Here is a 25,675-nt window from a genome sequence, read left to right as displayed (position 1 = left end):
GGGAGGGGGGAGGGTGGGGTGCGACGGCAGGGCCGTAGTGGAGGAGCAGGGGTGTGAGGGGCCGCGGGTGGCGTTTGGGGGGGAAAGGGCTGTAGGGGTACAGGAGGAGGTCACAGTGGAACCCAGCGCTGAGGCTGGAGCTCAGGAGACCCTTGATCTTTTACCCTCCCCCTCGCCCCCCTCCCTGTCTAACGGTCTTCACCTGCACAGGAGGCCTGTCCTTGGAACACGCAGACGGAGGCAGACAGAGACACACACACGCAACGACGCTCCAACACACACACCTGGACAGACCGTCATAGGCATGCAGACACACAAGGACATCCAAATGCAGACACCCGCAGAGACATGCATAGACGCTCACACACACACAAGTGCTCACAGACAAATGGATGCTCACACACACTTGGACTCTGCCGGTCCAGAGCAGCCCAGAACTGATTCATCACCAGAGACACACACCAGATCACCTCAGCGACAGGTCCTCCTGCCTCTCAATCATTCAGCCTGCACCAATCAGCAAGCTGCTTTCTCTCCCTGCAGCCCCGCTCCTCCACACTCTGCAAACAGAGATATGCCCCCAGCCATTAGCCCTGCCCCTAATATTAGTTCAACACCTCTAGATCTCTCTAAACCCTCAAGAGCTATTGGTCCAAATCCTCCAGGCCTTTCTCCTATTGGTCCAGTCTGTCCAGACCTTTCTACTATTGGTCCAGCCCCTGTAGACCCCTCCCCTGTACCTGTCGAAGGTGAGAGAAAGTATGCACTTCGTAGCTCCGGTCGACCTCGCTTCCCCTGCCAGCTACGCAAGTCTTCCCGCATCCGCAGATGCACTGAGGAGGGGAGGGGAGGGAGGGAGAGTGAGAGGGAGGGGGAGGAGATGGAGGAGGAAGAGGAAGAGGAGAAAGAGAGGGTGAGTGTACATGTGAAGGTAGAGCGCCCCACAGTGGAGGAGTGTCTACCTGCAGCCTCCAAGCCTGCGGCCTCCAAGCCTGCGGCCTCCAAGCCTGCGGCCTCCAAGCCTGCAGCCTCCAAGCCTGCAGCCTCCAAGCCTGCAGCCTCACCTGTACCAGTACCTGTAGCACCACTCCCCTCAACACACCCCTCATCACGCCCCTCCTCTCACTCCGCCCCCCGGCCATCACCCAAATCCCAATATAGAACTTCAACCAAACCCCAACCCAAATCTTCAACCAATGCCAAACCAAAATCCCAACCCAGACCATCGATGAAAGCCTCGCCCAAACCTTTGCCCAGATCAGCAACCAATCCCAGACCAGCAACCAATCCCTTGCCTCGTCCATTGACCAATACCGTGCCCCGGCCGGCAGTGAAGAAGGAGGAGCCTGGTGAACTAGATCCCACCACCAAACGGAAACGCCGGTTTGTTGGTGTAAGTTCAAGTTCTATGATATTATTAATCACATAGTAGTCAAAAGAAACCAAAACCCATTTTGTCATGTTGATTTGACATCACTTGACAACTAGATTTCACCCGGGAAATAACATTTGTTTGTTTGTGTTTGTTCCCCAGGTGAGGCGTATCGTGGTGAAGGTAGCTCGTATCCCAGTCAACCTCAGCCGACGCCAGAAGAGCTACAAGATTTCCTCCATGGAGACAGTTGAGAAGGGCGGGGCAGGTGGCGATGGCGGGTTGGAGGGAGCCGAGGGGGGGACAATGGTAGTCCGAGAGCCAACTGCGCTCCTCCGTATGAAGAACAACGGGAAGAGCGTGATGGTCATGTTCCCGCCTGGAGAACTTCCGGTGATCCTGAAACGTCGCCGTGGCCGACCTCCCAAACAGGTTGTACCTGGAACGCCGGATAAAACCACCGGTGGGAATGGCGAGCCCAAGAAACCTCGTCGGCGCCGGCGGGCCAAGCTCCCGTCTCCGCAACCGTCGTACGTGAACGACACCAACGACGTGAAGACGGAGTACGGAGACGTTCTGTCCAAACTGGCATTCCTCAACCGCCAACCGCCAGCCACTGGCCGCTGCTCCCCACCACGCTGCTGGACACCCAGCGAACCGGACAGCTTTCACACACCGTCCGACAACCCTGGGATCTCCGCCCTGCTCCACCGACTCACAGGGTTCAGACGCAGGGGAGGTAGGGGGGGAGGTGTTGGAGGCAGGGGAGGAGGAGCAGGGGGAGGAGCAGGAGGAGCTGGGGTAGAGGGCCCCAAGAGCTCCTTCAGTGACTTTTTTGAGACGATCGGGAAGAAAAGGAAAGTGACCCCTGCTCTGTCAGAACCAGGGTTACTCAAGAAACGAGGGAAGGGTGGGGGAGGCAGGGGAGGAGGGGCTGCAGGGGGGGAGATGGGGGTTGGGGGTGAGGGGGGGAAGCCGGTTAAGAAACGACGCTCGCGCAAGAATGGGGTTCTAAAGGGGGAGGCAGGGGGGCAGCTGGAACAAGACTGGTTTAATGGGGGAGGTGTCTGGGGGGAGGAGGGGGGAGGCATGAGGGAGAGAGGGCCAGGAGGGTACCAGGTCTGTGGCTCCCCGAGGGGGGGCTTCCCGTCCTGTGAGGGGGGGAGAGGGAGTGCGTATGGCAGCCCTGGCGGCAGCAGAGGCGGTGGAGGTGGAGAGGAGGCGCAGGGTTTATTCGCCGGATATTTCCGCTCCCTGCTGGACTCTGACAACTCCTCAGACCTCCTGGACATCTCCTCCCCTCGCCCTGACCCCAGGAAACCTCCTCCCACCCTGGACTACGACTCTTCCAGCCCTGCCCGCGGCCCAGGCCCTCGCTGGTCCCCAGCCTTCCCCAAACGCAGCCCCAAAGGAGAGCCAAGGGAGAACCCAACCCAACATCATCCCTCTTCCTCCTCCTCTTCCAGACCTCCTTACAGTTATAACCTGTCCCAGAACTCCCCCACCTCCTCCTCGTTCCCCAAGTCCACCCCTCCCTCCCTCCCTCCCTCCCGCTCCCCCAGCTCCCCCCATCCCTCCTCCTACGGTCACTACCCGCCTGGCTATTCCTCCTCCTCTCCTGCAGGGGGCAGCGCAGCGCCACAAAGACCCGCAGACTGCAGCTTCGCAGCCTATGGGGCAGCCGGGCTGAGTAAGGCCTCCACGGCCGCCCCCATGGGCCAGGGTCAGATGGGATATTCCAGTTTTTCCAAGCGGGGCTATGGGGGCTACCTTGGGCAGGTTGGACCATCTTCTCCAGGAAGAGGGGGGTATATGGCCAAGAACAGCCCCTTCCCCTCCTCATCTTCCCCAGAAGGATACAGACACTACCCCTCCAACCAGTGTAACTACAGGTAAGTAGCTTCAGGTAGGTCTAAATTATCTGGAACCACAACATTTGGATTAGAAAACTCTACTACAATCCTACCCTAACCTCTTATAAGTGTGTACAGTGTTTGAGATACATTACGCTACATTGCAGTTGGACTGCTCAGAACCCTGATCTACAAAATCACCTCGGGTCCCAAATAAGTACTTATGTTATCAAGGTTAGAGTTTCTGTGGTTTGCCTTGCTGAAACTGATCCTCTGCTGGGTGTGTGTGTGTGTGTTGCAGGCCGGGCTATGGTTGCTACCCAGGAGGCTACAGTGACCCAGGCCCCAGCGAGCCCAAAGACATCCTGGACATCTCCAACTACACCCCCCAGAAGGCCAAGCGACAACCTTTCCTCGAGAGTCAATCAGAGTCCTCCTCTGACTCCTCCCACCTAGGGGTCACCGGGTCAGGAGGTGGGGTCAGTGGCGGAGGCTCGGGGTCAGGCTCCGGAGGCGGAGCTTACAGGCAGGGGGGAGGGAGGGAGTCTCTTCCTATTGGTGGAGAGGGAGGTCAAGGCCAGTCCAGCCTATCAAGTCTGGAGAAGCTGATGATGGACTGGCATGAGAGCGCCTCAGGCCCCTCCTACAACTGGAGCCAGAACGTTCTCTTCCAGGGGCAGGGGAAGCCCAGCCGGGGGCGCAGGAAACGGAATGCTGCCGAACCCCAAACGGAGAAGGAGGGGGGTGGCGGACCAGGAGCAGGACCAGGGACCACCCCAGACTCTCCCACCAGCCCCTCAGGCCAGACCCAGCCCTCCACCCCAACCCAGGGTTCTGGTGGAAAACGCAGTGGAATGGGGGGACGGCAGGCCAGGGGGGTAAGAGGAGGCAGAGGAGGGGGGCTGTCCCCGTCCCCTGGTGAGCGCCCCCCAGGGGGGAAGAAGGGTAAGGCTGCTGGGGGTGGGGTTGGAGGTGGAGGGAGTGCTGCTCAGGGGGGGTTGTTCCAGGAAGGCCTTGACTACTACAGTGGAGACAGCAGCAGCCTCTCCCCCCTCCCTAACCCCACCTCACATCTCGGCTACCCCACCGAGCCCTGTGAGTACCCCTCCCCGTGCCCTTACTCCGCCCACCCCTCCACCCCGTCCTCAGAGGAGCACTACCCAGCCCTCTTCCCAGGTGAGGCCTCCTCCTCTCTCTCCCCTGGAATGACTTCCACATCCTCCTCCTATCCTCCCAAACTATCCCCCGCTCCCCAGCCCTACCACCCCCCTCTCACCCCTGCTCCTCCCCCCGCCTCCTTCTCCCCCTCCTGCTCACCATTGCCACGGTTACTGCCACACTGTGGAACAGCGCAGAGCCCCCCCCATCGTAACCTGGCAAACGTTTCCAAGGACCACTTCCCCTCCCAGTATGATTCTCCCAGCTACTGTAGCTCCCCCTATTGGTATGGAGGGGCATCGCTCAGCAGCAGCCCCCACGCTAACACACACACCCCTACACACACACATGCTAATGCACACAACAACACACATGTACACGCTAATGTTAACCCTCACACTAGCCCTAACAACAACCCTAACACTCACACTACCGCACACACCAACACACACACACACCCTAACAGCAACCCTCATGCAAACATGAGTCCACACACACCTAAGACAAGCTTGAGCCCACACACACACCCTAACCCCAACACCAACCCGCACACACACACCAACCCCCACATCAATACACACCCGCACATCAACACACACCTTCATTCAAACCAGATCCAACATCCTCATCCACACTCCCAACCTAACCTCTCCCCACACACTCACCCCCACCCTAACCTCTCCCCACACACTCACCCCCACCCTAACCTCTCCCCCCACTCCCACACTCACCCCCTGCTTTATGAGGAGCGCCCCCCTCACAGCGCCATGCCCACGCAACCTCACAAACGGGACCTGCCTCCCCACCTCAACTCAGGGCTGCGACCAGCCCCCCTGCAGCTCTCCCCGTACACCTCCCCCACCCACAAGCCTCACCTGGCGTCCTCGCCGCATTCTGAGGACCTGGGTTACCCTCCGTACCCCGGGATGCACCCACGCTACCACCCACAGCCCCCGCCTCGAGGAGGAGGAGGAGGGGTGCTCTGTCAGCTACTAGACCCCCCCAGCGATGACAGCTTCAGTGTCACCAGCTTGTAGCTGCAGGTAATACACAAGACGACCTACTCTCTCTCTACTAAAGGGTTAGACACAAGAGGACCTACTCTCTCTCTCTCTACTAAAGGGTTAGACACAAGAGGACCTACTCTCTCTTTACTAAAGGGTTAGACAGAAGAGGACCTACTCTCTCTCTCTCTACTAAAGGGTTAGACACAAGAGGACCTACTCTCTCTTTACTAAAGGGTTAGACAGAAGAGGACCTACTCTCTCTCTCTCTACTAAAGGGTTAGACACAAGAGGACCTACTCTCTCTCTACTAAAGGGTTAGACACAAGAGGACCTACTCTCTCTCTCTACTAAAGGGTTAGACACAAGAGGACCTACTCTCTCTTTACTAAAGGGTTAGACAGAAGAGGACCTACTCTCTCTCTCTCTACTAAAGGGTTAGACACAAGAGGACCTACTCTCTCTCTCTCTACTAAAGGGTTAGACACAAGAGGACCTACTCTCTCTTTACTAAAGGGTTAGACAGAAGAGGACCTACTCTCTCTCTCTCTACTAAAGGGTTAGACACAAGATTACCTACTCTCTCTCTACTAAAGGGTTAGACACAAGAGGACCTACTCTCTCTCTACTAAAGGCTTAGACACAAGAGGACCTACTCTCTCTCTACTAAAGGGTTAGACAGAAGAGGACCTACTCTCTCTCTGCTAAAGGGTTAGACACAAGAGGACCTACTCTCTCTCTACTAAAGGGTTAGACACAAGATTACCTACTCTCTCTCTACTAAAGGGTTAGACACAAGAGGACCTACTCTCTCTTTTAAAGGGTTAGACACAAGAGGACCTACTCTCTCTCGCTCTACTAAAGGGTTAGACACAAGAGGACCTACTCTCTCTTTTAAAGGGTTAGACACAAGAGGACCTACTCTCTCTCGCTCTACTAAAGGGTTAGACAGAAGAGGACCTACTCTCTCTCTACTAAAGGGTTAGACACAAGAGGACCTACTCTCTCTCTCTCTCTCTACTAAAGGGTTAGACACAAGAGGACCTACTCTCTCTCTACTAAAGGGTTAGACACAAGAGGACCTACTCTCTCTCTCTCTACTAAAGGGTTAGATACAAGAGGACCTACTCTCTCTCTCTCTACTAAAGGGTTAGACACAAGAGGACCTACTCTCTCTTTTAAAGGGTTAGACACAAGAGGACCTACTCTCTCTCTCTCTACTAAAGGGTTAGACACAAGAGGACCTACTCTCTCTCTACTAAAGGGTTAGACACAAGAGGACCTACTCTCTCTCTACTAAAGGGTTAGACACAAGAGGACCTACTCTCTCTCTACTAAAGGGTTAGACACAAGAGGACCTACTCTCTCTCTCTCTCTACTAAAGGGTTAGACACAAGAGGACCTACTCTCTCTCTACTAAAGGGTTAGACACAAGAGGACCAACTCTCTCTCTCTCTCTAGTAAAGGGTTAGACACAAGAGGACCTACTCTCTCTCTCTAGTAAAGGGTTAGACACAAGAGGACCTACTCTCTCTCTACTAAAGGGTTAGACACAAGAGGACCTACTCTCTCTCTCTCTACTAAAGGGTTAGACACAAGAGGACCTACTCTCTCTCTAGTAAAGGGTTAGACACAAGAGGACCTACTCTCTCTCTCTCTACTAAAGGGTTAGACAGAAGAGGAAACCACATGCAGGGACAGAGGGAGATTTGCTACTATTAGTTCCGTGACATTGTTAATTAACATCTCTCTCTCTCTCTCTCTCTCTCTCTCTCTCTCTCTCTCTCTCTCTCTCTCTCTCTCTCTCTCTCTCTCTCTCTCTCTCTCTCTACATGCTGGGAGTTGTTTGAGTGTTTGGTGTGGAGGGCTCTGTCCTAACTAACTTTCTAGACTCTTTTCTTGATCTTTTCCTTACATTTTATTTTCTATGGTGTACGGTTAATGCAATATTTGTTTTAGCGGTATCCACAGTTTTTTTTCAAAGTTAGGGTGGAAGAGGACAGAGTAAGTTTTCTGGGGTTTGCAAGGTGTGGTGTGCGCGATGGCTTCTCAGCCTAGCGCGGAGGAGACACTGTCGATACGGCATGGATTCAGGTGTGTTCCTGAGAATGGAGTTAAGGTGGAGGAGACACTGTCAATACGGCATGGATTCAGGTTTGTTCCTGAGAATGGAGTTAAGGTGGAGGAGACGCTGTCGATACGGCATGGATTCAGGTGTGTTCCTGAGAATGGAGTTAAGGTGGAGGAGACGCTGTCGATACGGCATGGATTCAGGTGTGTTCCTGAGAATGGAGTTAAGGTGGAGGAGACGCTGTCGATAAGGCATGGATTCAGGTGTGTTCCTGAGAATGGAGTTAAGGTGGAGGAGACGCTGTCGATACGGCATGGATTCAGGTGTGTTCCTGAGAATGGAGTTAAGGTGGAGGAGACGCTGTCGATACGGCATGGATTCAGGTGTGTTCCTGAGAATGGAGTTAAGGTGGAGGAGACGCTGTCGATAAGGCATGGATTCAGGTGTGTTCCTGAGAATGGAGTTAAGGTGGAGACGCTGTCGATACGGCATGGATTCAGGTGTGTTCCTGAGAATGGAGTTAAGGTGGAGGAGACGCTGTCGATACGGCATGGATTCAGGTGTGTTCCTGAGAATGGAGTTAAGGTGGAGGAGACGCTGTCGATACGGCATGGATTCAGGTGTGTTCCTGAGAATGGAGTTAAGGTGGAGGAGACGCTGTCGATACGGCATGGATTCAGGTGTGTTCCTAAGAATGGAGTTAAGGTGGAGGAGACGCTGTCGATACGGTATGGATTCAGGTGTGTTCCTGAGAATGGAGTTAAGGTGGAGGAGGTTCTGCTCGCGGTCGGCGAACAGGTAGGAGCTGAATTTATACATTCTGCTTCTAGAATGAACAAAGCTGTGGTTGTGTTCATGATAAGAGAAAATTTGGTTGGTAGGCTAATTGCTAGCGGAATATTTGTAAGGGATTTGTTGGTGCCAGTTTTACCTCTTTCTACCCCTTCAACAAGAGTAGTTGTTGCAAATTTGCCTCCATTTATTACGGATGATCAAATCAGGAAAGAGCTGAGTCGTTTTGGTATGTTTGCTAGCGGGTTTCGTGTACTGTCGGCAGGTTTTCAGGCAGCTGCTGTTAAGCACGTTGTTTCCTTCCGGAGGCAAGTGTTTATGTTTCTGAACAACAATGAGCAACAGCTAAATGTGCATTTTAAAGTGAGGCATGGGGAGGGGCTCTATGCAGGGTTTGCCAGCACAGACAGTCTACGGTGTTTTGAGTGTGGGGATTTGGGGATTTGGGGCATAAGAGCTTTGCATGCCCACATAAAGGCCGTAGACAAAGTGAGGGTACAAGCGCCAGTGGGGGAAATCGAGATCAAAGTGCAGGGGGTAATGAGATGCAGACAGCAGAGGCTGGGCCTAGTCATGCCAGGGATGGTGGGATAGCTGAGGCTGGGTCTAGTCAGACTAGAGATGGTGGTGTAGTGGAGGCTGGGTCTAGTCAGGCTAGAGATGGTGGTGTAGCGGAGGCTGGGTCTAGTCAGGCTAGAGATGGTGGGGTAGCTGAGTCTGGGTCTAGTCAGGCTAGAGATGGTGGGGTAGAGGAGGCTGGGTCTAGTAAGGCTAGAGATGGTGGGGTAGCGGAGGCTGGGTCTAGTCATGCAAGAGATGGTGGTGTAGATGAGGCTGGGTCTAGTCATGCTATGGATGGTGGTGTAGCAGAGGCTCGGTCTAGTCAGGCTAGAGATGGTGGGGTAGCGGATGCTGGGTCTAGTCAGGCTAGAGATGGTGGTGTAGCTGAGGCTGGGTCTAGTCAGGCTAGAGATGGTGGGGTAGCAGAGGCTGGGTCTAGTCAGGCTAGAGATGGTGGGGTAGCGGATGCTGGGTCTAGTCAGGCTAGAGATGGTGGGGTAGCGGAGGCTGGGTCTAGTCAGGCTAGAGATGGTGGTGTAGCGGCGGCTGGGTCTAGTCAGGCTAGAGATGGTGGTGTAGATGAGGCTGGGTCTAGTCAGGCTAGAGATGGTGGTGTAGCTGAGTCTGGGTCTAGTCAGGCTAGAGATGGTGGGGTAGCAGAGGCTGGGTCTAGTCAGGCTAGAGATGGTGGTGTAGCTGAGGCTGGGTCTAGTCAGGCTAGAGATGGTGGGGTAGGGGAGGCTGGGTCTAGTCAGGCTAGAGATGGTGGTGTAGCGGAGGCTGGGTCTAGTCAGGCTAGAGATGGTGGTGTAGCTGAGGCTGGGTCTAGTCAGGCTAGAGATGGTGGGGTAGCTGAGGCTGGGTCTAGTCAGGCTAGAGATGGTGGGGTAGCTGAGGCTGGGTCTAGTCAGGCTAGAGATGGTGGGGTAGCGGAGGCTGGGTCTAGTCAGGCTAGAGATGGTGGGGTAGCTGAGGCTGGGTCTAGTCAGGCTAAGGATGGTGGGGTAGTGGAGGCTGAGTCTAGTCAGGCTAGAGATGGTGGGGTAGCGGAGGCTGGGTCTAGTCAGGCTAGAGATGGTGGGGTAGCGGAGCGAGAGTCTAGTCAGGCTAGAGATGGTGGTGTAGCTGAGGCTGGGTCTAGTCAGGCTAGAGATGGTGGGGTAGCTGAGGCTGGGTCTAGTCAGGCTAGAGATGGTGGGGTAGCAGAGGCTGGGTCTAGTCAGGCTAGAGATAGGGGTAGCTGAGGCTGGGTCTAGTCAGGCTAGAGATGGTGGGGTAGCGGAGGCTGAGTCTAGTCAGGCTAGAGTAGGTGGGGTAGCGGCGGCTGGGTCTAGTCAGGCTAGAGATGGTGGTGTAGCTGAGGCTGGGTCTAGTCAGGCTAGAGATGGTGGTGTAGCTGAGGCTGGGTCTAGTCAGGCTAGAGATGGTGGGGTAGCTGAGGCTGGGTCTGGTCAGGCTAGAGATGGTGAGGTAGCGGAGGCTGGGTCTAGTCAGGCTAAGGATGGTGGGGTAGTGGAGGCTGAGTCTAGTCATGCTAGAGATGGTGGGGTAGCTGAGGCTGGGTCCAGTCAGGCTAAGGATGGTGGGGTAGTGGAGGCTGAGTCTAGTCAGGCTAGAGATGGTGGGGTAGCTGAGGCTGGGTCTAGTCAGGCTAAGGATGGTGGGGTAGTGGAGGCTGAGTCTAGTCATGCTAGAGATGGTGGGGTAGCAGAGGCTGGGTCTAGTCAGGCTAGAGATGGTGGTGTAGCGGAGGCTGGGTCTAGTCAGGCTAGAGATGGTGGGGTAGCAGAGGCTGGGTCTAGTCAGGCTAGAGATGGTGGTGTAGCTGAGGCTGGGTCTAGTCAGGCTAGAGATGGTGGGGTAGCTGAGGCTAGGTCTAGTCAGGCTAGAGATGGTGGGGTAGCAGAGGCTGGGTCTAGTCAGGCTAGAGATGGTGGTGTAGCGGAGGCTGGGTCTAGTCAGGCTAGAGATGGTGGTGTAGCTGAGTCTGGGTCTAGTCAGGCTAGAGATGGTGGGGTAGCGGATGCTGGGTCTAGTCAGGCTAGAGATGGTGGTGTAGCTGAGACTGGGTCTAGTCAGGCTAGAGATGGTGAGGTAGCTGAGGCTGGGTCTAGTCAGGCTAGAGATGGTGGGGTAGCAGAGGCTGGGTCTAGTCAGGCTAGAGATGGTGGTGTAGCAGAGGCTGGGTCTAGTCAGGCTAGAGATGGTGGGGTAGCAGAGGCTGGGTCTAGTCAGGCTAGAGATGGTGGGGTAGCTGAGGCTGGGTCTAGTCAAGGCTAGAGATAGTGGGGTAGCTGAGGCTGGGTCTAGTCAGGCTAGAGATGGTGGTGTAGATGAGGCTGGGCCTAGTCATGCTATGGAGGGTGGTGTAGATGAGGCTGGGTCTAGTCAGGTTATGCTAGTGGATGAGGAGAGTACAGTGGGGAAGTGTAAGAGACTAGGGGGGTAGTAGGAGGGTGTCAAGCGGAAAAGGAAAAAGGGTGTGGTCAAAGGCACCATGGAAACTTTGCCTGTTGCTGTGGGGGATGCCCCGACCAGAGAGGAAGAGCAGGTGGTCAGGGTGGGAGATAGAGATGAGGAGGAAAGTGAGTCTGAGGAAGAGGATGAGGAGTTATTTTTTTCAGACTCCTCTTCAATGGGCCCGGAGCTGACAGCCAGTCAAGCAGAGGGGTCTAAGTACACGTTGAGAGAACTGACAAGGTTCCTGAATGAGACCAAGGGGAAAAAAGTTCCTCTTGAGGCTTTTTTCCCTGATCCAAGAAAGTTTGTACGATCAGTACAACATGCTGTGAAAAATGAGGGGCATGGTGTCCTCTCACCCAGGAAACGGTTTAGGTTGAGGAAGTGGGTCACAACAGTGCGTAAAGGTTTACCTTCAGACACTGTTTAGATGTATATTTTCTTTCTGACACTGGGCTTTTTGAGCTTTGCTATTGGTCTCTTTCTTTGCTGGCTTTTCTCCCACTTCTTATGGAGACTCTACGGGTAGGATCGCTCAATATAAATGGCGCCAGAGATGCGGGAAAGAGGAGTGTGTTGGGTGAATATGTAAAACAAAAAAAGTACAGGTGTTGTTTCTGCAGGAGACACATAGTGATGTGATGAATGAAGTCGATTGGGGGCTCTGGTGGAAAGGGGAAAGTGTGTTGAGCCATGGGACAAATCTTAGTGCAGGAGTGGCAGTCCTTTTTGCACCGGGTCTGTCTGTAAAGATTTGCTCCTCAAAGGAGGTGTGTAGGGGTAGGCTCCTTGTTGTTAAAGCAGAAATTAACAACATGGGTTTTGTCTTTATAAATGTGTATGCGCCTAACACAGGGAGAGAAAGAGGGGTTCTATTTGGGAGTCTTAGACAGGAACTCTCACAGGTAGCGCCTGAGGAGACACTGGTGGTTGGAGGGGACTGGAACTGCACAATGGATTTTACAAAAGACAGAAATGGGGAAGAGCCTCATTCAGTGTCAGTGGGAGTGTTGAGGGACATTATTAATCAGTTCGATCTAGTAGATGTTTGGAGAACTAAACATCCAAACACAAGACAGTATACATGGGTGAAGGTTTTTGGGGCTAGGGTGAGTGCAGCCCGACTTGATCGTTTTTTTTATATGTCTAGGAATCGGAGCAATAGGCTGTTGGGCGCTACCATTCTCCAAGTGGGGTTTTCCGATCATCACATAACCATGGCTGTCTATTTCACCAGGGCCTCGGCAGGCATCCTATTGGAAGTTCAATGTAAAGCTCTTACAAGATGCCACTTTTTGCGCAGGTTTCCAGACCTTTTGGGAAAGGTGGAGGCAGCGAATAGAGGAGTGTGAGTCTCTGAGCCAATGGTGGGATGTGGGGAAAGTCCAAATTTGGCTTTTCTGTCAACAGTACACAGCTCTCTCATCCTCAGAGGCTAGGAGAGTATTGGGGGAACTAGAGCATTGTATTAGTGAGATGGAGGTAGAGATGGTGGGGCAAGGCAATGTAGGCCTCCAGGCTAATTTAGCTGAATTTACGTAGGGACCTGGGCAGTTTTTTCCAGGTTAAAGCAAAGGGAGCACTTGTAAGAGTTAGGTTCTCCATGCTCAAGGAGATGGATGCTCCCAGCTCCTTCTTCTTTGGTTTGGAAAGACAGAGCAGTGAAGCCAAGGGTATGCATTGTCTATGGCTGTCTGATGGGCGGGTGACCTCTGTGGTGGGGGAGATGCGGGATCGGACTGTGGAGTTTTATACTGAGTTGTATAGGGCAGAAATGTGTGATCCTATGTGTGCTCAGGTCTTGTTCGCAGGACTCCCTAAGCTCTCTCTGGCACAGAGGGATGAAATGGGCATTCCTCTGTAGTCCCATGAACTGGCAGAGGCCGTAACCCAGATGACCCCCGGTCGTGCACCGGGGGTTGATGGACTCCCAGTGGAGTTTTATAAAAAATTCTGGGGAATAATTGGACTGGACTTCTTTTGCGTGTTGCGTGAATGTGTCGGGGTAGGAGAGTTGCCGATGAGCTGCCGTCCGGCGGCTCTGACTCTCCTGCCCAAAAAAGGGGACTTGTGTGAACTTAAGAACTGGAGGCCTGTGGCATTACTCTGTGCGGACTACAAGATATTTGCCAAGGTCCTCTCTAACAGACTGAAGTCCCATTTGGACTCGATAGTACATAAGGACCAAACATATTGTGTACCGGGACACTCAATCACGGACAACTTGTTCTTAATTAGGGACATGTTGGACTTGTCGAGAGGTTCTAATGTGAACTTTGGACGGGTCTCTTTAGATCAAGAGAAGGCTTTTGATAGAGTGGACCATGAGTATCTGTTTAATGTGATGTTTGGGTTTGGGAAGAGTTTTTTAACATGTGTGAAGCTGTTGTATGCTGGGGCGCCATGTATGGTTAAGGTGGGAGGGGGGCTCAGTAGGCCAGTCTGGGTGAGACGGGACATTAGACAAGGATGCCCTCTATCTGGGCAGTTATACACACCAGCCATTGAGCCTTTTTTGGGACTGCTACGCAGGAGACTGCAGGGAGTGTGCTGGACAGGCATGGATGTTTTGACAGGAATAGCAGTGTCAGCATATGCAGATGATGTCTCTGTGATGGTCAGGGATGGTCAGGATATGCAGGCACTAGAGACCAGTCTGAGGGTGTACGAGGGAGCTTCATCAGCTAAGGTAAACTGGGGCAAGAGCAAAGCTCTGTTATGTGGGGCATGGGGGGATAGGGCTCTTCCTCTGCTTCCAGGGGGTTTGCAGTGGGGTTGTGAAGGGCTTAAAGTGTTGGGGGTGTACCTGGGCTCAGAGATGTGGGTCAGGAAGAACTGGAAGTGCTGTCACAGGCAGTGGTGTCAAGACTGGCCAGGTGGAGGTGGTTCCTGTCCCAAGTGTCATATAGAGGGAAGGTGCTGATAATCAACAACCTGGTGGTATCTTCCCTGTGGCATAAACTGGCTGTCCTCAACCCCCCCGCCGGTCTGCTCTCAGACCTGCAACGCAAGCTGGTGGACTTCTTCTGGTCGGGCCATCACTGTGTTGTATATGACCGTCCACGAAGGAGGACAGGGCCTGGTGGAACTGGAGAGCAGGGTGGCTGCTTTCTGGCTAAAGGCGGTGCAGAGACTGCTGTACCATACTGATGTTGGCTGGAGGGAACCAGCATGCGCGCTGCTGAGGAGAGCTGGCGGATTAGAGTTGGATCGGCAGCTGTTCCTCATGAAGCTGGAGAGGCTGAGTACAGCAGGTCTCTCAGATTTTTACTCTGCAATGGTGAGGGCCTGGCAGCTGCTAAGGCACACACGAGAAGGGGGTGTGGAGCCTGGGCTGTGGGTGTGGGAGGAGCCTATCTTCCACAACCCAGCCATTCCTTTGAGATCGGTCCAGTCGGCCACCCTGCAGAGGCAACTGATGGCAGGGGGTGTAAAAAGGCTGGGTGACCTGAGACTGCTGGGAGAGGAGGGGTGGAAAAGCCCAGAAGTCTTGGCACAGCAAACAGGAATAACGTCTCTTAGACTGCTGGGGAGATTCCTGGAGGAGGTCCAGGAGGCACTGTCTGAGCCGGTAAGGGGGATGTTTGAGCAGCCAAAGGGAGAGGGGCCACCAAGTTTTCCGCCACTGCAGGTGACGGCAGAGACTGGAGACTGGCAAGGGGGTCTGGAGGACTTGTTAGATCTTAACACTCCGAGCCTGGGGGAGTTTGAGGGGGTGGGAGGTAAAGCCCTCTACAACCTCTGCGTTAAGGTTAGGAACATTAGGAGCCTAACAGAAGTGAAGGCACATCAGTGGCAGGGGGAATGTGGGGCGGAGAGTATGGTGGGTTTTAGATGGAGGGGGCTCTACAAACCCCCAGTACCAAAGAGGTTAGGGGACCTCCAGTGGAGGGTTCTTCATGGAGCCCTGGCCACTAACAGCTGGCTGGCATGGGTTGAACCGGGAATCAGACAGGGGTGTCCTTTCTGTGTTATGAAAGAAAGTGTGATTCATGTGTTTTCTGTGTGAGCCAGGTTAATGTCACTAATGTCTCTGTTGGAATGTCTGTGTGAGAGGTTGGGGGTGGTTTTTACTGTTAGGATGTTTATAATGGGGTGCAGGTATTCGAATAAGGAGAAGGAAAAGTGTGTTTTGTTGAATTTTTTGTTTGCTCAGGCAAAGTTATCTATTTGGCTAACAAGGAGGAACAGGGTCAAAGGTGGGGGGATAACAGACCCTTTACTAGTGTTTAATGGGATGGTCTCTGCACGCCTTAGGGTTGAGTTTGAGTTCTATAAAATGATAAAGTGTGGAGATGTTTCAGGAGATATGGTGTGTTGGGGGGCTGTCTGTATAGCTGGGGAAGATGTTTGAGGAGATATGGTGTGTTGGGGGGCTGTCTGTATAGCTGGGGAAGATGTTTGAGGAGATATGGTGTGTTGGGGGGGCTGTCTGTATAGCTGGGGAAGATGTTTCAGGAGATATGGCGTGTTGGGGGGGCTGTCTGTATAGCTGGGGAAGATGTTTGAGGAGATATGGTGTGTTGGGGGGGCTGTCTGTATAGCTGGGGAAGATGTTTGAGGAGATATGGTGTGTTGGGGGGCTGTCTGTATAGCTGGGGAAGCTGTTTCAGGAGATATGGTGTGTTGGGGGGCTGTCTGTATAGCTGGGGAAGATGTTTCAGGAGATATGGTGTGTTGGGGGGGCTGTCTGTATAGCTGGGGAAGATGTTTCAGGAGATATGGTGTGTTGGGGGGCTGTCTGTATAGCTGGGGAAGATGTTTAAGGAGATATGGTGTGTTGGGGGGGCTGTCTGTATAGCTGGGGAAGATGTTTGAGGAGATATGGTGTGTTGGGGGGCTGTCTGTATAGCTGGGGAAGATGTTTCAGGAGATATGGTGTGTTGGGGGGCTGTCTGTATAGCTGGGGAAGATGTTTCAGGAGATATGGTGTGTTGGGGGGGCTGTCTGTATAGCTGGGGAAGATGTTTCAGGAGATATGGTGTGTTGGGGGGCTGTCTGTATAGCTGGGGAAGATGTTTGAGGAGAGATGGTGTGTTGGGGGGCTGTCTGTATAGCTGGGGAAGATGTTTGAGGAGATATGGTGTGTTGGGGGGGCTGTCTGTATAGCTGGGGAAGATGTTTCAGGAGATATGGTGTGTTGGGGGCTGTCTGTATAGCTGGGGAAGATGTTTCAGGAGATATGGTGTGTTGGGGGGGGCTGTCTGTATAGCTGGGAAGATGTTTCAGGAGATATGGTGTGTTGGGGGGGCTGTCTGTATAGCTGGGGAAGATGTTTCAGGAGATATGGTGTGTTGGGGGGCTGTCTGTATAGCTGGGGAAGATGTTTAAGGAGATATGGTGTGTTGGAGGGCTGTCTGTATAGCTGGGGAAGATGTTTGAGGAGATATGGTGTGTTGGGGGGGCTGTCTGTATAGCTGGGGAAGATGTTTCAGGAGATATGGTGTGTTGGGGGGCTGTCTGTATAGCTGGGGAAGATGTTTCAGGAGATATGGTGTGTTGGGGGGGCTGTCTGTATAGCTGGGAAAGATGTTTCAGGAGATATGGTGTGTTGGGGGGGCTGTCTGTATAGCTGGGGAAGATGTTTGAGGAGATATGGTGTGTTGGGGGGGGCTGTCTGTATAGCTGGGTAAGATGTTTGAGGAGATATGGTGTGTTGGGGGGCTGTCTGAAAAGCTGGGGAAGATGTTTCAGGAGATATGGTGTGTTGGGGGGCTGTCTGTATAGCTGGGGAAGCTGTTTCAGGAGATATGGTGTGTTGGGGGGCTGTCTGTATAGCTGGGGAAGATGTTTGAGGAGATATGGTGTGTTGGGGGGCTGTCTGTATAGCTGGGGAAGATGTTTGAGGAGATATGGTGTGTTGGGGGGGCTGTCTGTATAGCTGGGGAAGATGTTTCAGGAGATATGGTGTGTTGGGGGCTGTCTGTATAGCTGGGGAAGATGTTTCAGGAGATATGGTGTGTTGGGGGGGCTGTCTGTATAGCTGGGGAAGATGTTTCAGGAGATATGGTGTGTTGGGGGGGCTGTCTGTATAGCTGGGGAAGATGTTTCAGGAGATATGGTGTGTTGGGGGGCTGTCTGTATAGCTGGGGAAGATGTTTCAGGAGATATGGTGTGTTGGGGGCTGTCTGTATAGCTGGGGAAGATGTTTCAGGAGATATGGTGTGTTGGGGGGGCTGTCTGTATAGCTGGGGAAGATGTTTCAGGAGATATGGTGTGTTGGGGGGCTGTCTGTATAGCTGGGGAAGATGTTTCAGGAGATATGGTGTGTTGGGGGGGCTGTCTGTATAGCTGGGTAAGATGTTTGAGGAGATATGGTGTGTTGGGGGCTGTCTGTATAGCTGGGGAAGATGTTTCAGGAGATATGGTGTGTTGGGGGGGCTGTCTGTATAGCTGGGTAAGATGTTTGAGGAGATATGGTGTGTTGGGGGGCTGTCTGTATAGCTGGGGAAGATGTTTCAGGAGATATGGTGTGTTGGGGGGCTGTCTGTATAGCTGGGGAAGATGTTTGAGGAGATATGGTGTGTTGGGGCGCTGTCTGTATAGCTGGGGAAGATGTTTGAGGAGATATGGTGTGTTGGGGGGGCTGTCTGTATAGCTGGGGAAGATGTTTCAGGAGATATGGTGTTTCTCTACTAAAGGGTAAGACACGAGGACCTACTCTCTCTCTCTCTTTCTCTCTCTCTCTCTCCCTTTACTAAAGGATTAGACACAAGGACCTACTCTCTCTCTCTCGACTAAAGGGTTAGACACAAGAGGACCTACTCTCTCTCTCTCCACTAAAGGGTTAGACACAAGAGGACCTACTCTCTCTCTTTACTAAAGGGTTAGACACAAGAGGACCTACTCTCTCTCTCTCCACTAAAGGGTTAGACACAAGAGGACCTACTCTCTCTCTCTCTCTCCGCTAAAGGGTTAGACACAAGAGGACCTACTCTCTCTCTCTTCCTACTAAAGGGTTAGACACAAGAGGACCTACTCTCTCTCTACTAAAGGGTTAGACACAAGAGGACCTACTCTCTCTCTCTACGAAAGGGTTAGACACAAGAGGACCTACTCTCTCTCTAATAAAGGGTAAGACACAAGAGGACCTACTCTCTCTCTACTAAAGGGCTAATTAGACACAAGAGGACCTACTCTCTCTCTACTAAAGGGATAGACACAAGAGGACCTACTCTCTCTCTATACTAAAGGGTTAGACACAAGAGGACCTACACTCTCTGCTAAAGGGTTAGACACACGAGGACCTACTCTCTCTCTCTCTCTCTACTAAAGGGTTAGACACAAGAGGACCTACTCTCTCTCTGCTAAAGGGTTAGACAGACGAGGACCTACTCTCTCTCTCTACGAAAGGGTTAGACACAAGAGGACCTACTCTCTCTCTAATAAAGGGTAAGACACAAGAGGACCTACTCTCTCTCTACTAAAGGGCTAATTAGACACAAGAGGACCTACTCTCTCTCTACTAAAGGGATAGATACAAGAGGACCTACTCTCTCTCTATACTAAAGGGTTAGACACAAGAGGACCTACACTCTCTGCTAAAGGGTTAGACAGACGAGGACCTACTCTCTCTCTCTCTCTCTACTAAAGGGTTAGACACAAGAGGACCTACTCTCTCTCTCTACTAAAGGGTTAGACACAAGAGGACCTACTCTCAATCTCTCTACTAAAGGCTTAGACACAAGAGGACCTACTCTCTATCTGCTAAAGGGTTAGACAGACGAGGACCTACTCTCTCTCTCTCTCTACTAAAGGGTTAGACACAAGAGGACCTACTCTCTCTCTGTCTCTCTACTAAAGGGTTAGACACAAGAGGACCTACTCTCTCTCTGCTAAAGGGTTAGACAGACGAGGACCTACTCTCTCTCTCTCTCTATTAAAGGGTTAGACACAAGAGGACCTACTCTCTCTCTGCTAAAGGGTTAGACACAAGAGGACCTACTCTCTGTCTCTACTAAAGGGTTAGACACAAGAGGACCTACTCTCTCTCTCTCTCTCTACTAAAGGGTTAGACACAAGGACCTACTCTCTCTCTGCTAAAGGGTTAGACACAAGAGGACCTACTCTCTCTCTCTACTAAAGGGTTAGACACAAGAGGACCTACTCTCTCTCTGCTAAAGGGTTAGACACAAGAGGACCTACTCTCTCTCTAGTAAAGGGTTAGACACAAGAGGATCTACTCTCTCTCTCTCTACTAAAGGGTTAGACACAAGGACCTACTCTCTCTCTGCTAAAGGGTTAGACACAAGAGGACCTACTCTCTCTCTCTACTAAAGGGTTAGACACAAGAGGACCTACTCTCTCTCTGCTAAAGGGTTAGACACAAGAGGACCTACTCTCTCTGTCTACTAAAGGGTTAGACACAAGAGGACCTACTCTCTCTCTCTACTAAAGGGTTAGACACAAGAGGACCTACTCTCAATCTCTCTACTAAAGGCTTAGACACAAGAGGACCTACTCTCTATCTGCTAAAGGGTTAGACAGACGAGGACCTACTCTCTCTCTCTCTCTACTAAAGGGTTAGACACAAGAGGACCTACTCTCTCTCTCTCTCTCTACTAAAGGGTTAGACACAAGAGGACCTACTCTCTCTCTGCTAAAGGGTTAGACAGACGAGGACCTACTCTCTCTCTCTCTCTATTAAAGGGTTAGACACAAGAGGACCTACTCTCTCTCTGCTAAAGGGTTAGACACAAGAGGACCTACTCTCTGTCTCTACTAAAGGGTTAGACACAAGAGGACCTACTCTCTCTCTCTCTCTCTACTAAAGGGTTAGACACAAGGACCTACTCTCTCTCTGCTAAAGGGTTAGACACAAGAGGACCTACTCTCTCTCTCTACTAAAGGGTTAGACACAAGAGGACCTACTCTCTCTCTGCTAAAGGGTTAGACACAAGAGGACCTACTCTCTCTCTAGTAAAGGGTTAGACACAAGAGGATCTACTCTCTCTCTCTCTACTAAAGGGTTAGACACAAGGACCTACTCTCTCTCTGCTAAAGGGTTAGACACAAGAGGACCTACTCTCTCTCTCTACTAAAGGGTTAGACACAAGAGGACCTACTCTCTCTCTGCTAAAGGGTTAGACACAAGAGGACCTACTCTCTCTCTCTACTAAAGGGTTAGACACAAGAGGACCTACTCTCTCTCTCTAGTAAAGGGTTAGACACAAGAGGATCTACTCTCTCTCTACTAAAGGGTTAGACACAAGAGGACCTACTCTCTCTCTACTAAAGGGTTAGACACAAGAGGATCTACTCTCTCTCTCTCTACTAAAGGGTTAGACACAAGAGGACCTACTCTCTCTCTGCTAAAGGGTTAGACACAAGAGGACCTACTCTCTCTCTCTACTAAAGGGTTTGACACAAGAGGACCTACTCTCTCTCTCTACTAAAGGGTTAGACACAAGAGGACCTACTCTCTCTCTGCTAAAGGGTTAGACACAAGAGGACCTACTCTCTCTCTCTACTAAAGGGTTAGACACAAGAGGACCTACTCTCTCTCTACTAAAGGGTTAGACACAAGAGGACCTACTCTCTCTCTCTACTAAAGGGTTAGACACAAGAGGACCTACTCTCTCTCTACTAAAGGGTTAGACACAAGAGGACCTACTCTCTCTCTACTAAAGGGTGAGACACAAGAGGACCTACACTCTCTCTCTCTACTAAATGGTTAGACACAAGAGGACCTACTCTCTCTCTCTACTAAAGGGTTAGACACAAGAGGACCTACTCTCTCTCTCTACTGAAGGGTTAGACACAAGAGGACCTACTCTCTCTCTACTAAAGGGTTAGACACAAGAGGACCTACTCTCTCTCTACTAAAGGGTTAGACACAAGAGGACCTACTCTCTCTCTACTAAAGGGTTAGACACAAGAGGACCTACTCTCTCTCTCTCTACTAAAGGGTTAGACACAAGAGGACCTACTCTCTCTCTACTAAAGGGTTAGACACAAGAGGACCTACTCTCTCTTTACTAAAGGGTTAGATACAAGAGGACCTACTCTCTCTCTACTAAAGGGTTAGACACAAGAGGACCTACTCTCTCTCTCTCTATTAAAGGGTTAGACAGAAGAGGACCTACTCTCTCTCCACTAAAGGGTTAGACACAAGAGGACCTACTCTCTCTCTACTAAAGGGTTAGATACAAGAGGACCTACTCTCTCTCTCTCTACTAACGGGATAGACACAAGAGGTCCTACTCTCCCTCTACTAAAGGGTTAGACACAAGAGGACCTACTCTCTCTCTCTCTCTACTAAAGGGTTAGACACAAGAGGACCTACTCTCTCTCTCTACTAAAGGGTTAGACACAAGAGGACCTACTCTCTCTCTCTACTAAAGGGTTAGACACAAGAGGACCTACTCTCAATCTCTCTACTAAAGGGTTAGACACAAGAGGACCTACTCTCTCTCTCTCTACTAAAGGGTTAGACACAAGAGGACCTACTCTCTCTCTACTAAAGGGTTAGACACAAGAGGACCTACTCTCTCTTTACTAAAGGGTTAGACACAAGAGGACCTACTCTCTCTCTCTCTACTAAAGGGTTAGATACAAGAGGACCTACTCTCTCTCTCTCTACTAAAGGGTTAGACACAAGAGGACCTACTCTCTCTCTCTACTAAAGGGTTAGACACAAGAGGGCCTACTCTCTCTCTCTACTAAAGGGTTAGACACAAGAGGACCTACTCTCTCTCTCTACTAAAGGGTTAGACACAAGAGGACCTACACTCTCTCTACTAAAGGGTTAGACACAAGAGGACCTACTCTCTCTCTACTAAAGGGTTAGACACAAGAGGACCTACTCTCTCTCTCTACTAAAGGGTTAGACACAAGAGGACCTACTCTCTCTCTCTACTAAAGGGTTAGACACAAGAGGACCTACTCTCTCTCTCTACTAAAGGGTTAGACACAAGAGGACCTACTCTCTCTCTACTAAAGGGTTAGACACAAGAGGACCTACTCTCTCTCTCTACTAAAGGGTTAGACACAAGAGGACCTACTCTCTCTCTACTAAAGGGTTAGACACAAGGACCTACTCTCTCTCTACTAAAGGGTTAGACACAAGAGGACCTACTCTCTCTCTCTACTAAAGGGTTAGACACAAGAGGACCTACTCTCTCTCTCTACTAAAGGGTTAGATACAAGAGGACCTACTCTCTCTCTCTACTAAAGGGTTAGACACAAGAGGATCTACTCTCAATCTCTCTACTAAAGGGTTAGACACAAGAGGACCTACTCTCTCTCTCTCTACTAAAGGGTTAGACACAAGGACCTACTCTCTCTCTACTAAAGGGTTAGACACAAGAGGACCTACTCTCTCTCTACTAAAGGGTTAGACACAAGAGGACCTACTCTCTCGCTCTACTAAAGGGTTAGACACAAGAGGACCTACTCTCTCTCTCTACTAAAGGGTTAGACACAAGAGGACCTACTCTCTCGCTCTACTAAAGGGTTAGACACAAGAGGACCTACTCTCTCTCTCTACTAAAGGGTTAGACACAAGAGGACCTACTCTCTCTCTCTCTACTAAAGGGTTAGACACAAGAGGACCTACTCTCTCTCTACTAAAGGGTTAGATACAAGAGGACCTACTCTCTCTCTCTACTAAAGGGTTAGACACAAGAGGACCTACTCTCTATCTGCTAAAGGGTTAGACACAAGCGGACCTACTCTCTCTCTACTAAAGGGTTAGACACAAGAGGACCTACTCTCTCTCTCTACTAAAGGGTTAGATACAAGAGGACCTACTCTCTCTCTCTACTAACGGGATAGACACAAGAGGTCCTACTCTCTCTCTACTAAAGGGTTAGACACAAGAGGACCTACTCTCTCTCTCTCTCTACTAAAGGGTTAGACACAAGATTACCTACTCTCTCTCTACTAAAGGGTTAGACACAAGAGGATCTACTCTCTCTCTACTAAAGGGTTAGACACAAGAGGACCTACTCTCTCTCTCTACTAAAGGGTTAGACACAAGAGGACCTACTCTCTCTCTCTCTACTAAAGGGTTAGACACAAGAGGACCTACTCTCTCTCTCTACTAAAGGGTTAGATACAAGAGGACCTACTCTCAATCTCTCTACTAAAGGGTTAGACACAAGAGGACCTACTCTCTATCTGCTAAAGGGTTAGACACAAGAGGACCTACTCTCTCTCTACTAAAGCGTTAGACACAAGAGGACCTACTCTCTCTCTACTAAAGGGTTAGACACAAGAGGACCTACTCTCTCTCTCTACTAAAGGGTTAGACACAAGAGGACCTACTCTCTCTCTCTACTAAAGGGTTAGACACAAGAGGACCTACTCTCTCTCTCTAGTAAAGGGTTAGACACAAGAGGACCTACTCTCTCTCTCTACTAAAGGGTTAGACACAAGAGGACCTACTCTCTCTCTCTCTCTACTAAAGGGTTAGACACAAGAGGACCTACTCTCTCTCTCTCTACTAAAGGGTTAGACACAAGAGCACCTACTCTCTCTCTACTAAAGGGTTAGACACAAGAGGACCTACTCTCTCTCTCTAGTAAAGGGTTAGACACAAGAGGACCTACTCTCAATCTCTCTACTAAAGGGTTAGACACAAGAGGACCTACTCTCTATCTGCTAAAGGGTTAGACACAAGAGGAACTACTCTCTCTCTCTCTACTAAAGGGTTAGACACAAGAGGACCTACTCTCTCTCTACTAAAGGGTTAGACACAAGAGGACCTACTCTCTCTCTCTACTAAAGGGTTAGACACAAGAGGACCTACTCTCTCTCTCTACTAAAGGGTTAGACACAAGAGGACCTACTCTCTCTCTCTCTCTCTACTAAAGGGTTAGACAGAAGAGGACCTACTCTCTCTCTCTCTACTAAAGGGTTAGACACAAGAGGACCTACTCTCTCTCTATTAAAGGGTTAGACACAAGAGGACCTACTCTCTCTCTCTCTACTAAAGGGTTAGACACAAGAGGACCTACTCTCTCTCTACTAAAGGGTTAGACACAAGAGGACCTACTCTCTCTCTCTCTACTAAAGGGTTAGACACAAGAGGACCTACTCTCTTTCTACTAAAGGGTTAGATACAAGAGAACCTACTCTCTCTCTCTCTCTACTAAAGAGTTAGACACAAGAGGACCTTCTCTCTCTCTACTAAAGTGTTAGACACAAGAGGACCTACTCTCTCTCTACTAAAGGGTTAGACAGAAGACCCAAAGACATGTATTAACATCTGTTTCATCCATTTAGCTATGTAAAGGTTTTACTGTCTAACAATCACATCATAATTACGGTTTCTCTCTCTCTTTCAGGTGCATTAAATCTCAACTTTTTTCAGATTTGTAAACTTTTTGTAAGGAGAGACTTTCAGACACAAGATGATGGATCAGAATTGATCTGCTAACTCTGGGCAGTAGATCTTCAGTTCTCCAGCTATGACAATCAAAAGCCCACTGCAACACACACAGAGACACAGCTGGAAAGAGGGAGTGGCCTAGAGGAGCTGTGGGAGGAGTGACAGACGCTGAGGAACAGAGAGGCGGGGTCTAATGGAAAAGTCCCGCCCCCAACGCTAAACACACTAATCCCATATCCCCGAAACCATACACCCTTCGCTCTGTGTGTGCTATATGAGAGAAGTGGACTGCAGCATCAGCTCGGAATTACCAGCATCTGTACATAGACTCCAACAGCCACAGACCCATAACCTCACCACAACATTGAAACAGTTAAGACAACGTTACTAATGTTCCATCAGTGTTTTCTAACGTTCAGGCTTTTAGCCAGGACCACAGACCCACAACCACACCCAGGGGCGGATTGGCCATCTGGCATTTTGGGCAAATTCCAGATGGGCTGGTCCATTTTAAGCCCAGTGGGCCTATCTAACTTTTTTCACGCAAAAAGATCACTATTTGGCTAATAAGAAATGGGCCTATGTGTTAGAAATGCCAGGGCCAATTTCTGGTCCAAGTCCACCCCTGACCACAGCTGTGCTACAACAGCTCTACACAACGTTCCATCATCGTTTCTCTAACGTTCTGCCATGGTCTCTGCTCTGATGGAAGGACTCCAGCATGGAGACACTACATCCTGTGTTTCACTGTTTTTACTAGGAGGGAAAGAGACCGGACACACAATCTGACCCCAAAGAGACTGACGTGTGTGTGTGTGTGTAACCACGCGGATGGACTTGTGTGTATGTATGTGTGTTTGGGGTCTAAAGGGGTAGAGCTCTACATCTGAAATGGTGGATGGATGAACAGGGCTTCTCTTCCTTCTTTTACTCGCTCCTTTTTTCTGTGGTCTCGTGTTGTTTGGTGTTTTTTGTGATAAACAGTTGTATATGTCTGTTAATGTCATGATGTATCTACAGCGCAATATTTCAATACACTCTGATCTGGCCATTGGTGAACTGCCTGGACTC

At 50.9% G+C, this 25,675-nt stretch overlaps 1 protein-coding gene across 1 annotated transcript; it reads left to right on the top strand.

The window, feature by feature from the left end:
• Window positions 1–70: 70 nt before the first annotated feature.
• Window positions 71–25,663, top strand: ahdc1 (AT hook, DNA binding motif, containing 1). Its single transcript, XM_029731144.1, has 4 exons — window positions 71–1,393; window positions 1,535–3,264; window positions 3,527–5,426; window positions 24,561–25,663. The coding sequence occupies exons 1-3, from the start codon at window positions 305–307 to the stop codon at window positions 5,418–5,420; spliced, it is 4,713 nt and encodes a 1,570-aa protein (XP_029587004.1). The 5' UTR covers window positions 71–304; the 3' UTR covers window positions 5,421–5,426; window positions 24,561–25,663.
• The last annotated feature ends 12 nt before the right edge of the window (window positions 25,664–25,675 follow it).

This window comes from Salmo trutta, chromosome 34, assembly GCF_901001165.1.
Source record: "Salmo trutta chromosome 34, fSalTru1.1, whole genome shotgun sequence".
NCBI classification, from domain to species: Eukaryota; Metazoa; Chordata; class Actinopteri; order Salmoniformes; family Salmonidae; genus Salmo; species Salmo trutta.
This window is presented reverse-complemented; position numbering and strand designations above follow the sequence as displayed.